The sequence below is a fragment of the Strix aluco genome, chromosome 3, assembly GCF_031877795.1.
Source record: "Strix aluco isolate bStrAlu1 chromosome 3, bStrAlu1.hap1, whole genome shotgun sequence".
In the NCBI taxonomy this organism is placed as follows: domain Eukaryota; kingdom Metazoa; phylum Chordata; class Aves; order Strigiformes; family Strigidae; genus Strix; species Strix aluco.
In genome coordinates, this window is record NC_133933.1 from 30,568,515 (window position 1) to 30,587,752 (window position 19,238).

Here is a 19,238-nt window from a genome sequence, read left to right on the forward strand (position 1 = left end):
ATTTAAAAAATGTTTATAATATATCAATGACAAACGGAGCTTAGAATCTAATGTTCAAATATAACATAGAACCTTAAAAAAAAATGCACATCTTTTCAATTTAGTTTCCCAGCAATAACATTAAAAACCATACAGCACTGCCTCCAAGAATGCAGAAAAATTGTTTTTCTTAAAAATCACTACAATACCCTGAAATAAATAGGGATTAGCAAAATTAATAGATTTTAAAACTTTATCAGTAGGCTTCTGAACTTCCAATGAGTTTCATAATTCAGAAAGAAAAACAGAGCCTATCACAGAAGGAATACAGAGCACTATGTGTCCCGACTTATCCATTGACAGAAAAATAGAGACAGCAATAAAGAAGTTTTTTCAAAAACAAAACACCTCAACACCAAAACATAAAAAAGTAACATCCTCTCCAAAATGAGAAGGAAGTCATTAAAAAAGCAAGAATGAAATGATTCATAGTTTAAAAAGCAGAAAATTGTTTTTAATTACAATACTGTCAAACCACACACAACACTTAATTATTCTTTTAATAAATATTTGGAAAAGATGCCTTGTGACCATAAAACTATTTTTCACCTTAACTGATAGACTTAATTCTGAAGTTAAGGGATACTAAGTACATGTTTTAAAAAAAACCCTGATTTTACTAAAACCTTTAAGTAAATGCAATGGAAACTAAGCTCTACTCAGAGGCCAAACAAAATTTCTTCCTACTAAGTATGTGGCTGGACAATACTACTGAAGCAGTCTAACAGTTGCTGTCAAAGGAGTCTTGCAGCCCTCCTCCCACCACATTTTCTTGCTCCTTTCCTTTTGAAAGCACTGAGACACTTCTGACCTAACGGTGAGTCAATTCAAGGAACTAATCCCTGAAGAAACTATTTTTTTTAACATTAGCTTTCAGATCAGAACACAGAGATTCAACAGCAGTGCCACAGAAAGGAACATAGGGCTGGCAAAAGGGACAGGAAACAGAAATGTATGTAGTCATTATATCAGCTGAGCTGTTCTGTCAAACTCCAATTTCAGCCATTGTAGCTCAGCTTTAAACCTATAAAAGTCTTCTCTTAAGCACAGGTCTGTTTCATGATCTGTCAATTACTGATTTTATAACTGATACGGTAGTTTTCAAAGAAGCTTGAGTCATTAGGATTCAACTTAAAACACAGGCAGAGATTGCCAGTCCATTACATCAGTTGTTTAAAATACCCTCACAACTTTCTATTACTACTAAAAATCAAATCATCCTACAAGTATCTGGACAAGGCAAAGATCAAGTTTTTGTGGTTTCCTATCACAGCTGAACAACATTAACAACTTCCATGTAAGGCAGTGGATATCGGAAGTGCACATTTTTCCTTCTTGTGAAAAATCAAATTTCATTTTGGAATTTCACATATTTTTTTATTTTATTTTTCTTTTTTTATTGACAGTGTCAGCATCAAAAGATTTTGCAACACAAAGATGCAACACTAAGGTCCAGAAAATGTAAGATCCTAACACGAGGTAGCAGATTTCTCACCAGTACTATTCACAAACTAAGAAGTTCACTTCCACAAAGCATTGCTTACCTTTTCTAATGCAGATTAGCTCATGTACACCGCAAGTTCGTTCTCCACCTATGTGAAAATAAATCATTAGAAAATAGTAGAAAATAAAATGTATTTGTCTTTTTAATAAGGCTTATAAACAGTGTAAAAGAAAAAGCTGTAAAACCATGTCATTTAATAAAAATGGAAGATTGATTTAACACATTTTCAATTTATACATGACATCCTTTGGAGAAAACAACAAATGTTCCTTTGGCTTAATATTGTTAATGACAGTGCAGTTTGAAGAGTATTACATAGAATTTATACAGATAAAACTACAAACACAAGCAAATTAACTGAAGCCATACTAATCTTTCCCACATATAAAACATAATTTCCTGTTCTGAGGGATCTACTATCTACAGAAGAATTCTCAAAATATCGAAAAATATTTGTAACATAATAGAATGCCAAAATAATGTTATGATTATCTTCCACAGTAAAAAAAAAAAAAAGAGAAAGCCTGTTACTAAAGGCTGGGTTTACCTGGAATTTCTCCTTAAGAGATTTTTTTTTTAATTAAAAAAAGGCTGAATAGTGTTTCAGACATTTATATGATAATAATAAAATTGTTTCTGGAAATATTAAGCTTTAGTTTACATTTTAACAAAAAACATCTTAATGTTAGAATTACAGCTAGTAAATAAAACACCAATACATTATATACCTAGTGAGGACAGTGAAGAAATCCACAGAATACATTCAGTCAACCATATTGAAAGAGGAAGCTGTGATACAGGGACAGGACATGAAACAAGCCATTGCTAAGCCTTATAGAAGGAGGAACAGACAAACTGTTGAAGAGAGTCTTTTCATGGTGTCTAGAAATTACTGGAAGAGTTTATTTTTTTATTATGACTATTTTATAATGAATATGTTTATAGTATTCATGATCCTCTTATCCTTTAAATTAATATATTTTGGAATGATATGCCCCGTGGTCAAACCTTGAAATTCCAAGCCACACCAAGCTATGGCCTATCTTAACCATACCCTAACACCCACTAAGCCTTTTCCCACAGACAACAAAAGACTGCGCGTATATTAATACAGAACTGAAGGGAACTGCCTACGTTTTCATACCCAGTTCTCTGCAATCTCATGAAAGTACAAAACAGACAGTTCCAAAAACTGACAAAACATCTATTCCATATGCGTTATTCACTACTGGGCTCCGAACACTTCACAACACACTGAAACAAGCTTTAGATAACAAAACTCTTTCCATCTCAAAAATGTGGAAATACATTATATAGCACTTATTACTCCATTCCATAATAAAGGAATTATGCCTTCTAATGATATTATAGTATCAGCTCACATTTAAAACTCATAATTGATAACACTAACAGATGGTGTTATAAATGTTTGAAGAAGATACCTGTATTTGTAGTTAAATATACATTTTAAAGAAATAACTGTAGGAAATGCAGATATTAGAGGGAAAAAGGATAAAAAGGATCAAATACATGGAATAAAATACAACTCTTCTAAAAGAAAATGTATGTGAGGTATGAAATTAAAAAGAATCCTCATTTTTTGTCAACATACTTTTTTTTCAGTCATATGAAATACAGGCCTCAAAAATACTCCTGAACAGGAAATCAAGTATCAATGAGTCTGAGGATCCCATCAGTTTTGTAGAGTCATCACACTTACAAAACCTAGTTAGAACAGCAATATAACTGCCTCTTTTCAGTGTGTTCTAGAAGTTGGACAATGTAATTTTCATTCAGAAAACATTCTGGAAGGAAAACACAAAAAAAACTTAAGTAAAAAAAAAAAAATCTGGTTTTACGACAACAAGGTGTTTTAAAAAAACCAAACTGTGGGAGAAGATTACAATCATCTTTAAAGTCACTGCAGTCATCTTCATGCTACAAAAAAAGAAACCAAAAGAGTGACTGAAACTCTTCTCCCTAGATTTTCTTCACCCAATAGACTTAAATTCAGCAGCAAAGAAAGAATAAAAATTGATGGAAAAAAAAAAAACTTCTTTTCATTACACAGATGCTGGACATTTGGTTAAAAATAAAGATTCACCTAGAAATGACTGAGAGAACAGTGAGTAGCATTAGATGCTAATTAACTTTAGGTTTGGATTTTGCATTGCTACCAATTGTTTTCCACAGAAAGATACCTTTTTTCCAATCATTTAGATGTTAAAATATGATGGTGTTCCACTAAATAAAGCCTTTACATTAATCCTCATGTTACTTTTTATTGACCACAAGGCTACATAATGAATTTATACAATTTAACAACAATTCAGGATTTTAATTTTTCCCTTTTTATTTTGTTAGAAAATGCTGAATGCTATTTCTTATTAAATAGGTGATTAACCTATTACTCTTTTTCCAAACTGCATTTGGATGGAAATAACTGACAAATACAAATACAAGTGACCTACATGCTTTGAAAATAAAGTTGAAGAAAGTATCTTTTAAATTTTAAATTAACCAATTCATTAAACACATGAAATACTATTCTCAAGTGACCTGGCCAGATTCTTTTTTCCCCAGTGCTCTTCAAAACTGTGGAAATGATACACTATTGAAACCTTGCTTTTACCCACAAATTAACAAACGAACACAAGTTTTTCTGTCTTTACAACTCCCAAGAAGTCTCTCAGCTTTGAATAACCTAGTCGTTAAAAGAAACTAAACTGAAAATATGAAAACATTCTGCATGACAGCAAGATGTCAACTGCTAATTTAATATTTCAGTCTGAAAAGAGTGGTTTTGTGTCAGTTAGCCCACAAATCCCAAAGGTTCTGTGGTATGACCCTCTTAAATTTAGTCTTTAAATGTTACTTTAAAGTAATTGATTTTAATATAGTGGTAGTTCACTGTACTTTTGTAGTTAATTAAAAATTAAGTTTGATTTAGATACAAATTATTATTAATTCTATTTCATCTCGACTGTGAACATGATCTCCTATTTAACAGCTTAAAGTTTTAAGTGAGTTTGCATATAAAACCACATAATACTTTGTCCAATATGTAATCTGAGAATACAAAAAACCCACCTGGGGACATAAAGCTTTTCATAATTTCAGACAGTGGAAGTAAAATGAGAAATAATGAAAGATTAAGTAATTTCAGAATTGCACATTCAACAAAACATTTGATTTTTCTAGAGCAAAAGGACCACCTAGTGGCCCTAAAATCTAAATCATTCAAACACTTAGCACAAACAGAATAGCCAGATGTTTTACAGAGGCAGCTGAAACACCTGATGAAGTTTAATTTTCTCAATTTAAGACAGAGATTTTGTATACCAAGGCTCTGTATGCCAAGATGACTGTCTCACCACAAAGATGAAACGTTGTACATCAAAGAAGATAAAAGCACCACCTGAATTTTGTATTGATTGAATTGTAAAATTTTATGTCTTTCTAAAACTAGTACAACTCACAATTCGAAGTTCTACTATGTTTGGACTTTAGCTAAAACTCCACTACTAGGTGCTGAAAATAACTGGCAAAGAAATTTAACATAGGCATTATCATAGAGTGATTTAGATTAGGAATAACCTCTGGCTCTCTGAGAGACTTCAGAGCAGGAGCACCTTTACATGAGGTTCCTCTGGGCCTCAACAACCAAGCTCTGCAAGGACCAAGATTCCATGACCTCTTCAGGCACCACTGGTTCCTAGGGGAAATCAGGGAAGGTGTCACCCCTCTCACTGTGAGCACTTCTTCCTTATAGCCAGTCAGGATTTCCCTTGATGGAGCTCACACCCATTGCCTCATGAGCTTTCACTGGACACCTGAAGAACTCATCTCCATTTCTTAGACCCCCTTATATTGCAGCCATTCACTATAAGAATCCCCTTTCAGGTTTCCCCAGACTACATAAACACATTTCCTAAGCCTCTCCTCATGTGCCATGTACTCCAGTCCCCCACCAGCTTAGCAGCACTCAGCTGGAGCCTCTCCAGTTTGTCAGTCTCTCTCATACTGGGTTAACACAGCTGGATACAGGTCAGAGGCACATAGCTGGTCCACATTCAACTTGCTGTTCACGACAACCCTCAGGTTCTTTTTTGCAGAGTTGCTCTTGGCCAGTCTGTCCACAGCTTGTAGTGCTGCACAGGACTGGACTTTTCATTTGCCCTCCCTTCAGTCCATATTCCTTCAGCTTGCCGAGCACCTGTCAGGTAGCAGCCCTGCCCTCCAGCTTATTAACTGCTCCCCTATGTGGTATCACTCACAAACTCAGTGAGGGTGCATTCCATCCCTTCAACAAACACATCCCATAGTCTCATAGTTCCAGTATCAATACTGTCGTACAACTTAGGCTCTGTGTATAAAATACATTATTCTTCAGATCAGCAACAAATCCATGTTAGTAGCTGCAACAGACCATTACACCATTATCACGGAAGTCTTTGTCATCAGGTATAAGTTTTGGGACGTACTTTTTATATGATAAATTACTTTCCTGCTGAGGGCTGTATTGAAAAATTAGCATTTTCATAAGTTTGGACTGCATTCAACAAACATTCACTTAACATTTTATTCAACAGTAGGCAACTATTTTTTCCCTTGATAAAGCCACGAAATTCCAGTGCAGAATGACAATACCACGCAGGTTGAGTAGCACAAACAGGGTGAGGGGCACAGCGTTCGTTACAGCCCTTGAGAGCCCACCTTGTCAAGTGACAGAGTAGCAGCTGCTGCTCACAGACAGTAATGGCAAGGGACGTGCATTTCAGCAGAGCTCCTGCACTCCTGTTCTGTGACCCCACGTCAGAGACAGTCATAGTCAATCTACAGATCACAGGTAAGGCTGGCCACCTGCCTCGAGCATGCAGGATTGTCAAATGAGAAGGAAACAGTGCTGTGCAGCACATGCATAAAATAGAGGTGTTATGGTGCAGACACATAAAATGGGATACAAGTGATAAAGCCTAACACAATGTTAATATGTCTGAAGCATGCAGAAATACTAATGCTTTCACTATGAATACAAGATACTTAGGAAACCCATTCCTATGCTAAGCCATTTCATATAATATACCACAAATTTATTCTAGAAAACAACTACAATTAAAGTGCTCTGGCTTACATATACCAACAAATCCACTCCTTGGAAAATTACCTCATACTATGAACCGAATTTAAGGAAGAATCTGGTTTTAGATGAACAAACAGCTAACTGTAAAGAAAAATAAACAAAGCTGAAAAGACTTTCACTGAACAGCAACTCTACAGCTGGCATCAGTATGGTGTTTTTCCTAAAAAGCTTATATACAATCATTAGCCCATCCTCACCCATGGTGTAAAATCACCTCTACATTCCTTTAGTACCCTTTTTACAATTTTAGTCCACAAATGATATTGCACATGCAAAAGAATTAAATGTTTAAAGTTGAATGCTTGGAAGTAGACAAAAAGCAAACTAAAACCAAACAATGTTTGGATTTATTAGGAAAGAGACAGCAAGTTAAAAAAAAACCCCAGCAAATTTGCTCTTTTATATACTTATTACGTGCCCACATCTTGTATATTTTTGCAGTTCTGGTCTCATCTCTGTCCTGCTACCTCTAAGAATAAAATAGAAGCACAGAAGTCACAGAGAAAGGAAAAAAAAAAAATCAATAAAAATGGTTAAAACATAAATGGTTTCCATATGAGAAGTGATTTAATAGACTAAGACTCTTGGACCTGAAAAAAAAAAAATACAACACACAGTGGATGTAAGCAGGTGAATAAAGAACAATTATTTACTGTCTAACCCACTAATAAGAGAAATAAGTATCAGATTAAAGAAGCAGCAGATATGTTCAAGACCATAAGTTTTCAGGAATAAAAGTTAGAAATCAATGTTCTGGTTTTATACTACAAATTCCTACTGTAAAGACTGTCTTCTCTGCTAGCACCATCTAAAATGATTGCTATTGAGTAATTTCTTAGCCTAAGGATAAGGTCATCTACTTGTCTTAACTTAATATTTTGTTTGTTGTTATCTGACCACAAAAGTAGTAACAAACATTAAGACTTTTTTCACATGGAAAATATTTAATTTTGAATCATATTTGTGATCAACAGAACAATGACACTCATCATCAAATTAGCAATCAATGACAATTAATCAAGAATAGCATAGCCAATTCTGTTTCTCAAACAAATTTTGCATCTGATCCCACCCACACTGAAATAAACAGAAGCATCTCCATGGACTTACAGAAGACAAAAAGAAATGGAGATAGCACAGATTTTCTAGGCTGACTATCTCACAGAGAAGTTCTCAGGGACCTTGGCCCTCCATCATGAAAATAATATTATCTCAGCTTCATTTCTACCCAGAATGACTAGATGCTTCTCTTTCCTTACTCTTGAATCAGGCTGGGAATAAGGTGAAGAAAAAATATGACCTAATGGTTAAAGCAGGTGAAAGTTTTCCAGAAAACAGAAAGACTCTTTCCTCTCTTATAGATCCCCTTTATTTTGATGGGCGGTAATATAAGCCAACATTTTTAATCATGTAGCAACTGTGTGTTTGCTTTCCTGCATGCCCATCTTGAATGCCAAGAGTTCCAATTTGCAAAAGCACTAAAAATGAACAGAATTCAAGAAGAATTTCACTCTGAACACATCAACTGTTCTTATATCGAGTATGATAGTTTCATCTCAGCCCACAGGGAGCTTGTCAAAAAAAAGTCTGTAGAGCATTAGAGGCTAGATCCATCTTTTTTTTAAAAAGTAGCCCACTGTATTACCTAAAAGGTGATAGAGATGTAATGGCTTACTTTATATCAATAGATCCGTAACACAACAGTGATGATGGTGTATCATAAATCCAATCAGGAAATTGGTAATTTTGCATACGGCACAAGGTTTTACTGTCGTCAGCAAATAATGCAGGGAGTCATCCTTACAGTGACAATAAAAAATTTAATACCAGGTAACACTCACAGAATAGTTTCCACTAGACAGTGAATGATTATAAAACAGCATTAAACAGATTCTGTGTGGCTGATCAAATCTGATACCCTGACATTTGGTCCACCCCACATTTAACAAATGTGTTTAAAAGTGGGCCCAAGTACAAAATACGGCTTCTTATGTTTAGGCTTTATTTAATACTGTGGCTGCTGCTCAATCCCTGCCCTGGCTGCACCAGCTTGGATTGAGAAGCACTACCTCCAGTTCAGGTCAGTGCTAACTTGAGGATCTCCGTGTCATCTTACACCCTTATAGTACACACTGCAGTGACACCTGAACATCTCAGGTAACCTAGAAGTCAAGATAAAAACTGTTCCCTAGGCCAGATTCAACCTAAGAGATACACGTATGATGCTCCTACCTAAGCACTGTATGCAGCTCGTTGCTCTTTTGTTTCCTTTTCCGGACTCTGGAAATTTGCAACCGGGCATAGTTTTCACGTAATCTGTATGAAGCAGTGTTCTAAATCCTCTGTCTTATATCCATAACCAAGAAGTAGGTTCTTTCAGTAATTTTCGTCTTTGTTTCCCAAGGAAATGGGAGTTATATAATTAAACAGTTTCCTGCCCCATCATTCCATTGCTTACAAATTCACTGGCTAATTTAAGCCAAAATTGACAGAAAGTTTTAAGAACTTAATATTTTCACGATTCTGTTTCATAAAAAATCAGCTGTCAAAGACAACACAAACACAGACCCCACCGAACACAGGGACAGCCAACCAGCTGATAAAGCCCTGCACAGCACACACAGCTGCAGCTGCTTGCTCCCAGACAAACAGCTGGCAGATGAGGACAGAGGGAGAACAATCTTGTCAGAAACATCAGAGAGCTCAGGACACTTCAGAGACACTCAGGAAATGCAGGGACAAAATGAAAGGTATTCAAAAGCCTAGATAAATGACAAGGACCTTGGCATACTGCACCAGGAAGGGCAAGTGTTACACTGGTAGGATCGGGAAAAAATATGGGAAGCCATGTTCATTAGCCTCATTACTCTAGCAATAACTAGATGACAGCAACATCCGGCAATTCTTTCTTCTCTATTAGATTCCTTTTATCTGTAAGGCTCGTTATTCTCTTTCATACTACTTCTCAGTTCTTAACACTAAACTCCTCACAATGGAAACCACAGGAAAGAGTTTAAGTTCAAAAAGAATTAACTCGGTCTGAAAAGGTTCACCTTTAAATGTATTCCCCTCCTTGAGAAACATACATTTTTGTACAGTCTATACCATGTTACAGCATGTTCAAGTGCAGCCCAAAAACCTGGTAAAGGCAGGATGAGGATATGCAAGATATGCAATTCTGCCTTAGGCTACAAAGCATCCCACTGCAGCCTTTGCATTTCTTTTCCCTCCTCCATGCAATTGTAGTGTGATTTCCATTGCCAGCTCCTCACCCAGACTTTAATTCAACAGAACTCTTAAGGCAGGTAACGAAGTTTTGCTATTGCTCAGAAGAGGAAAAGCAGCATAAAGAATCAAATCAATGCTGCCGTGAGGAACATTATCACAGCAATGCTAAAGGATTCTCAGAAGTAACTCCTCAACTCTCTCTCCTCCCAATCCCAGCAAACTGCCACAAGATCCTAGGCCAGGGCAGCTGTAGGTGAGATCTTAATCTCAGGCTGCCTACCAGTCTGGATTTACTACTGCTTTCAGTTTGGCCTTACTCTCCACCCTATTTGCCATCCTCCCCATTCTGATACTCTCTGTATTAGATTAATTTAACCTTTCCCTATGAAAAAGTGGAAATATTAAGCAATAAATAACCTTACATCTTAAAATAGAGCTCCTACTTAATAGTAACACTAATTTTGTTTTGGAAGAGAAATATACAGAAATAAGAAGTGTAAATACAATTCTTTAATCTAATTTGAGCCAAAACTTTTCCAATCACATTGCCCTCTGCTCTTTCCTCACAAATTTGAGATCGCCTGACCTATGCTAACTATATACCTGATGTCTTTATAAAGAAATAAAAAAGAACATGTTTTAACATGAAATTAACTTTCTAAAGAAAAAGATGTAATTGTTCCTGCAATCACTAAATCTGGGCTTTGAATTTGGTCACATGAAGAATACTTGTCCTTTAAAAGTCTGTCAGTGATCATAACACACAAAAGTAACAAAGCATTGTCGCTGACCAAAATGACAATGGTCATCAGCCATGGCAAACGGCTCCCTGGTTCTCTATATCATTTGATAAAATAATCCTTACTTTTACAAAAACTTTGGGCTTTAGTGTTAGAACCAATGTAAACTGGTATGCTGACAAAGTGGCACTGGAAACGGTACTTACAGATTTTTAACAACAGCCTAAAGCACTTATTTGTTGCAGCTAACAAATCCTATTTTAATTTGAACTTTTAAAATTTTGTGCACTCTTCACATGTAACTGTGTATGTCCTGCTTTGAAGGAGTTTTGAACTATTTTATATTTATTCTTCAATCAGAAGTTCTCAGTCTTGCTTATTTCCCACGCCTTTACCCAAAAAAAAAAAAAAAAAAAAAATCAAAGAGATCTGGACAACTGCAGTCTCTTTAAAACTGAGCAAAGTATTTTATCTGTTTACTTAAATACATTTACAAATTTATTTGGACACAATGTAAATTCTGTATTTTGACACTTTAGACTAGAAGTCCTGTGGTTTGATCCTGACTTCAAGAGTTAGTATTCACCCAAATAAAAGTCATGTTTTTATACACTGCTGACAGTACAGTCAAGGCAAGGTACTTTTACACAAACAGGAGAGAGAGAACACCAGATGAGGAATAAAAATTGTAACAGCTACTAGCAAATCTACAGACATCAGCTATTCAGTTGAAAACAAAGAGGATGCTGCATGCCTACTACAGACGACAGCAGAAAAATGCATTGCATTTTCTGTCTTCGGGAAGAGTACTAAATCAAAACCTAGCAAGTCACTTTCATGATTGGATTTTTTTTTTTTATCCCACCTCACATTTACTGTAAACTACGCACCCAATTTTCTCAAGAGCTTAAGTCCCATTTTGGCAATTTCGCAAAAGTGTCTACAAGACAGTTGGGCTATTTCTAAAGAGTGACCCTAATGAGATGTGTTGCATTCTTTCCAAAGGCTAGATTGCTTTATTCATTCATGAGTTTAACTTTTAAGTAGTAATACCCTAAATCCTCTGAAAATATTAAACATGAACTTCACATTTTGTGAATATTTTCAGGTCTAACAAAATCTCACAGATTTCTGGGATAATGCAGCCTAAAATGAAAACAGAGACAGATTTCAAAGGACTGATAATTTTATTTATTTTTTTTTTACTGAGCTTGAGTTATGTAAAAAGTCCAGAGCCAGCAGATATTTTTGCTATCTTCTTGATAATATGAAGAGGGCTTTTCATCAGAAAAGAACCTAGCCAACTTAAAGCTGGTCAGCTTAGACTCCTGGTGCACACGGCTTCCAAGACAGGGTGAACACGCAGCTTTGCTTGCGCAGTGCAACTTCTCCTTACAGAGGCCTGAATTACTAATTCAAGGAACCTGACAGCACAGAAGCATCCCACACGCGAAACAAACACGAACAGTTTGGGTTTTCCCCCCCCTCGCTGTTTTCCTAGATTCTGTAAGTTATAACAACAGATGCTTTCAGAAAGAAACACCACGTTCGAGGAAGCAGCATACCTTAGGACCTTCTTTCCCTGGAAATAAAGTTCTGAGATTTATTTGTTTTTAAAGGATTTTTAACGAGGTGTAAAATTACTCTCTCAGAATCCAGAGGGAAGGTTCCAAAACAAAGCTCAGAAGTCCTGCGTTTTAAGATGACCATCTCCAAACAAACCCAACAAGTGTCTAGTACATCTCACTCCTTTGTTGTTGTGGTTTTAAGTGATGACTAGAAAGATCTGCGGGCACAAGCTTCCATACAGCCTGTTAGCTCTCAGCAGCTGGGCAACCAGCAGAGAGCAGGGAGCCTCCCTCGCCCGGGGAATCAGTTTTGAGAGACTTCAGGGCCAGGAGGGACGATTACTTTTAAAGCAGTTGGCAAAGTCTCTGCGGGGGGGATGGAGAAGGCTGCGCACGTTCCGCGACTGACATCCACAACCGGAGTGCGGGTCGTTCCGCGACGCCCCCTCGCTCCAGCGCTCTCCGAGCCGGCGGCGGGCACAGGCGGCCGAGCCGAGGCGGCCCAGCCCCGGCCCCACAGCCGCCGGCCCCGGGGGCAGCCGCCCGCGCCCGCCTCCCCGCCAGAGCAAGGGCGGCTGACGGCGCGGGGAGGATGGCTTCGTCCTCCTCAGCTCCCCTCCGCGGCGCCCACAGGCGCACGCCCGGCATCCCCGGGGCAGGCGGCGGAGGAGGAGGGAGAGGAAGGATGCCGGCTCCCGTCATTATTTACCCCTGCCCGACTCCGAGGCGCGGAGACGGGAGGAGGGAGCAGCGACACTCGCCTTTCCCCCACGCACGAAGCAGCCCCTCCGCGGCAGCCGCCGGGCCGGGCCGGGTGGGGGGAGAGGGAGGAGGCGCCCCCCTGCCGCCCTGCTCAGCCCGGCTGCGGGCACCGCCGGGCTGGGGTGCCGCTCGGCTTCGGGGCGCCCCCCACCCCCCTCACGCCACAGTGGGAGCCCTCCCCCCCCCCCCCAGCCCCCCGGGGCCGCCCCCCTCCCCGTGCCCGGGGGAGGAGAGGGAGAGGAGGGGGCTGGGGGAGGGGAGCGATTCGGGGCGAGAGGAGCCCGTTATTGGCCTACTTACCATCAATCGCCATGATCCCCGGGGTGGGCCGTACCAAGTGGAGCGCACGCAGGAGAGGCGCTGGCAGGCGCCGCGGCTGCGAGACGGGAGCGCCGGGCGGGGGCGGCGGCGGGGAGGGTAAGGGGGGGGGGGGGGGGGCGGGCCAGAGGAGCGTGCCGGGGCGCGTGACTCCTCCCCGCCGCCGCCGCCGCCGCCGCCGCCGCCGCCGCCGCCGCCGCCCTGCGCGCGGGCGCGCTCCCGCCCGCGCTCGAGCGGCGGCCGGTGGGAGCGGGGGGGGTCTCGCCGCCTGGCGCGCGCGCAGCCGCCCACGAGCGGGATGGCGACGCCCCCGGCCCGGCCCGGCCCGGCCCTCAGCGGCGGGTGGTGAGGGGGCTCTGAGCACCTCCCGCGTTTGGGGAGAGAACGCTGGTATTCGTCAAGGGGAGAGCCCATCACTTCCCATGGTTCTATTTCGTGGGTTTTCTTCCCAAAGCTATTGAGCGAAACAGAAAACACATCTGTTAAACCACTCGTTTCGGCCAGGCTGTGGTTCCATAAACATCTCCAGAACTTCGGGCGATCGGCACCTGCAGTCAAGTGTGCGCAGCTTCCTTGTGCTCACACGGGTACGGCCCCCTGAAAACACTGGAAAAAAGTCTTAACTTTTGCTAAGTAAAGCAACTGAAAGACACGAAATGTCAGCATTAAAATTACCCCTGCAGCCTTCGCTTGCTCCGCAGCACAGGTAATATACATCATGAGAGTGCCGCTGCGCCGTCACAGACTGGTTTTTTTCCTCCCATTGTACCTCTTGATGGCTTGGTGCACAAGACAGATGGCATTTGAGAGTGAATCAGGAGCCCGTGGTGAATATAGATACCATAAATCTCAGGTTTGGTGCCTTACGTTTCTAATCGTAACATTCTGTAACCGTACTGTCCAATTTCCTATAGTTTTGGGGGTGTAAAACTAAAATAACATTCTGTCATGTGGAGCCACATTCACAAGCACGCTATGTATCTTCAGAAGGGCTTGACACCTTTGAATTTATAGGAACCTTCAACAAATGCTTGAAGTTAATTTAATGCTAAAAGGGATTTGAAGAAATGAGAAGGGATTAATGGATTTGCAGTACTTTACACAGGGGGTTTTTTTGGGTGGTGGGTGTTTTCTTGTTGAAACTTGGCTACAGCAGGCACCTTCCTGTGGCTACACCTGTTCATTCCTCCTTTCCAACCCTCAGGTCCTGCCTCTGTTGCTACTCTTTCCTCTGTCCCACCCACCACAGGTCCTTCTTCTCCCTTCCATGCCTTTTCCTCAGCTCCCTCACACTTGGACCAGCCTCTCTTCCCCTGGGAGTCTGCAGCTGTTGTCCCACCCAGGACATCCTTCTTCTGCGCTCTCCTCCACGCCTCCCAGAAGCTCCATGCAAAAGGAGCAGCACGGTGAGCAGAGGGGACAGGGTCTCGCAAGGCCCCACGTGTTTACCACAAGGATCCTGGGAGCCAGAGGGAAGCCTGAGCCTGACCATGCACGGCTCCTCTGACTAACAGACAAAACAGCCAAGCAGATCGGTTGTGTTATGGATTTTATATTGTGAAAGACAATGGGATGTGCGTAAAACTCTTGCTGTGTAGGAAAGTCCCGCTAGCATTTGGAGCTGTAAGGAAACAGAATACGTAAGTACATGCAAACAGGTTTTTTGGACACGTATGGACTGGCCAAACAGGAAAATTTTCACAAGATCGTCAGGAGGAATATCTTTGGTACCACTGTAATCTTTCTGCCAAATGTTAAGACACTGTTCAAATCCAGGAAGCATTAATCTCTTTCAGCCTAGCAGCCTTCAGAAATGTTTTGTCATACAGAAAAATCAATGTGTTTTCTCAATTTCATTCTTCACCTCAGTTAGAAAAAGCAACTTAAAAGCGAGGAGTTTAAAAGCAAAGTCAGTTTGAGCAAAATGGCCACCTTGGAAAACACGAGTCCCAAATGAACAGACATTTGTCCAGACAAGAAGCAACTGTAAAAAGGATCTTAAAAGAGAAAATGTCAGCAAAGCTTAATGGCAAATATATTTCTCTGTACCAGCACTGACATTTACCTCAGATACCCCAAAGATTTTCTGTTCGTTCCTGGAAAGTGTTCCAGCCCTGAAGTTTTCTGTACAATTTGTCTTGATAGCCATCTTTCTGATGATATTACTGTATTGAGCACAGGAATGAAGACTCCTGTGGGATCAAATACATAATTAGAGTTGTTATTATTATTCTCTACCATTTTTTTTTATTTCTCCCCCTGCCTTTGGCAGCATCCCCATACGAAGGAACTACCAGGCACTGATGTCAGCAAAACTTCCCAGTGCACAGACGTCCACCCATACAGAATCCCAGATTCAGTTTGTGAGATGTTTAAAAAGTCATCTAATATTTTTGGAGAGCCTCACATGTCATCACATTTCTATGATTCATGTATGCAATTAACATAGTGGGATGCAGAAGTTTGTATCATTGGACAAACTCTTTTGAAGGGGGAGGAATGAATATGTGATTGTGAATTTGTAACATTATGATTGGAACTCTTAGTCCAGGCTTTTGGTTTACAAAACACAAAAGAAACACATACTTTCTACCAAAGTAGTGATTTGCTCAGTTTAGAAAAACAGTTTCAGGACACGAGGAACAAACACGTTTCTATATCAACAAAGAGATGGTATGAGAATTATCTGTGAGGAACCAAAACATGACTTTTCAGAGCTATGCTGAATCAAATCAGTTCTATTTGTGCTTTAGTTTCACAAGCACATGTTTAAAATTTCTAAGCTTTATTCAAACATCAGACACTCCTGCCCACCACCATAAGCATCTCATTTTTCAACGTTACCAGGAGGAACAAATCTTGAACAAACTTTCCAAATTCAACTATTTTTGTTTTGTTCCCATGGTATAATTGTGACAGCATAAGCTATAGCTTCATCCATTCCCTGCGGGAAGGAGCACAGCTGGTCAGTTTGGATGTGTCAGAGGCTTTCTACTAAATCCAATGGACAATTCATTCCCCTGGAAGCATTTACATGTGATCCTGCAAGTCTGCCATTTGCAGAGAAGGACAGCTGCGCACAAACGCGACTGCAGCTCAACACAAGACCTTAAGTAACGGTGGTATCCGTAACGTACAAACAATTCACAAGTTATCAAGAGTTTCCTACCAAAGGGAAGAACTATCACTTGCTGTGATAACAAATTTGCCAACAGCAATACAACTAACTGACACATATAGGATAAATTTTATCCTGTAAGCCCTGAAGTTTTCAACAAACTACCTACACAGGAGAAACTTCTCCTACTGCACTGATGTGAAGCCACCTTGGCAAATAAAATTGAAAGCTGCTGGAAACTTTGGCATGAGGGCCATAGGAGGATAAATACATTAAAGATCATGAAGGTCTCAGTTACTGGGAAAACAAGTACAGTAATAGAATATTATATAAATATATGTATGAGATACAGTATAGTTATATATATAATGCAAAATAATTCTATCTTAAGACCAAGTCTATTTAACATATCTTAGTGCCATTGTTTATATAAATTTTTTGTGTGTGTGTTCATTATATACGAATGTTTACTTTTTCTGAGTAGAACTCTGCACTGATTTTTCTCAAAACCAGCAAATATTTCCTGTAAGGTTCCCTCATAATTCTAAGTTATCCGATCCTTGTTATAAACTGATTCTTTGCACATTTAAGGCATGATCCATGCCAAACCTATTTGGATTTTCTCTTCCACCTTAGCCATAACTTTAGTATTAAAACAGATATGATTAAAGAGCCTATGCTTAAGAAGACATAGAACATATGAAAACCATAGCATATATGAATTAAAAGACTAACTGAAGGATTAGAAAACAGAGGCTATCAATAACCAGAAAGGTTGAAGTCTTAGATTAGTAATCTGCTAATTAAGATGCCAGACAGATAAGCTATCTATAATTGTCATGATGTGAACAAAATGAGTTCACAATTAAACAAACAGTGGAAGAAAGCTTCAAACAGCTGGATGTCAATTTTCCAGTGGAATGTTGCCATTTCATTCAGATGTAGGTACTTTGCAGAAACAACGATTTCACTGAAATGCCATTGTGGAGGGGGGCAAAATTAAGAGCATATGCAAGGTCTTTCAGTTTAGAAAAAACTTTTAATCTCAAGCCTTTTTACTTCATATTATATTTTAATATGCTATTGACATTTAAATGAACCATCTTGACTTTATCAATATAAAATCTTTCAGTTAGAAAATGCAACCCTTTGTTGAAATTTCACTTAATGGGGTATTTCCAAGAGTGTATATGTGTGTACCTCTGTGTGTGTGTGTGCATGTGTGCGTGTGTGTGTGCATTTTCTCTGGTTGTATTTCAATCTGGAATGAAAACAGATTTTGAAAGAATGGAACAAAGCTCCCACAAAACTGAAAATCTGTTTTTTTAACCAGGAGCCTTACAAAAGTCCCAGCAAGAAGCAGAATGATGTGCAGTTCTATGGTATTCTACCCTTGCAGATTATTTGTAGGAATGCAAAAAAATCTGGCGCAGCAATGTTGAAACAAGGAGACAGACAAACTCAAAAGCTCTCACCCATGATGTTGAAGTTAAAACATGACCTCTGAAATATCTTCAAGTGATATCTCCCAAAGATATTATTGCTCCAGTAGATGAAAAGATGGTTAAGAATTATTAACGGTGCTGTGCCTTAATTGATTTGGGATCAGTTTACAACTTTCCCTAAGAATTTTTGGTAGTAATTTTGTGAACACTGCCAATCAGATTTGCAACTTAACGTCCATCCAGATTAGTTTCTCACACAAAGCATTGTTTATTAGGACATTAAATACCTGACCCTTCAATATTAAGATTCACATTATCAAGTTGTTGGCACTAAGTGAATAACCTGTGACTCTTACTTAGCTTCTCATAGTTTTTGAAAGCTAGGAAAGACAGCCTGGGCCCTCTGACAGAAATTGCATAGCTACATCTGGTAAGAGCGATCTACCAGATACCCTCAAGTCTGCAATTATTGGAAAAGGATCATAAACCTGCCTCTTGAAGCAAATGATTTGGCCAAATACCACTCAGTATGTAACTTTGTATTCATGAATGAATGATTGAGAAACTGGAAAAGAGTATTTCCAGCAGCACATTCCTTCTGCCGAAGTTGGGACTCCACAAGGTAAGATTTCTAACTAGGATACAGTCAGAAAAAGGCCTATGAGCTAAGGCAAAAAGCAGAGATTTTTGTTCAGTTTCGCATTGTTAATCTATGGGCAACACATTTGCCACAGAAATAAAAACTGAAAAATAGATAAAAACATGATTTTGGTGTCTAATTATTTTAGGTGATGTTCTGTTAGCCACGAGTCATATGCAAACTTCAGAGCTAGATAAATTAGATAACGACTCTTACTGGTACACTTGTGAAAAACTTAACTGGCTCAATTACTAACGTAAACATTATTCCACTGTGTTGCTTTGCACTGTTCCAAAACAAAAACATCATGAAGATACAGCTAGGACTGTTAAGTGCAATTCCAAAGAAATGTGCCTATCAATGAGCATGTGTGCTCATATAAACCACAGAAATCACAAACCAAAACTGTGCCAAAAATTCCTGTGCCAAATTAATTCAAAATCCATGTGGACATGCCAGTTTTCCATGAGAAGCTGAACTAATGGAGTGGGTTTCTTGTGGACCTAGTTCTTTACCACTTACCTCCATCCCTCTTCAGTGGGACATCCCTCGTTCACCCCCATCACATCCTCTGTTACACCCCAGCGATACCAGCACACGTTGCAATTATTCCAGAGCTTTGCACATGCTGTTTGAACAGCCACGAAGCTGCCAAACAAAAAGTATAAATGATGAATTGTCATAATTGATGAATTCTCTTGGCCGTTTCTTCAATGGGGGCACTAATTTCATT

At 39.5% G+C, this 19,238-nt stretch overlaps 1 protein-coding gene across 2 annotated transcripts in view; it reads right to left on the reverse strand.

The window, feature by feature from the left end:
• SYT14 (synaptotagmin 14) overlaps positions 1-13,373 on the reverse strand; it is a 91,877-nt gene extending 78,504 nt beyond the window's left edge. For both annotated transcript variants that reach the window (XM_074817974.1, XM_074817975.1), the window contains exons 1-2: positions 13,285-13,373; positions 1,584-1,631 (exon numbers count right to left, since the gene is read on the reverse strand). In XM_074817974.1, the coding sequence (XP_074674075.1) occupies positions 1,584-1,631; positions 13,285-13,297 (61 nt within the window). In that variant the 5' untranslated portion in view covers positions 13,298-13,373. The remainder of the gene's footprint in view (positions 1-1,583; positions 1,632-13,284) is intronic.
• Positions 13,374-19,238: the final 5,865 nt, after the last annotated feature.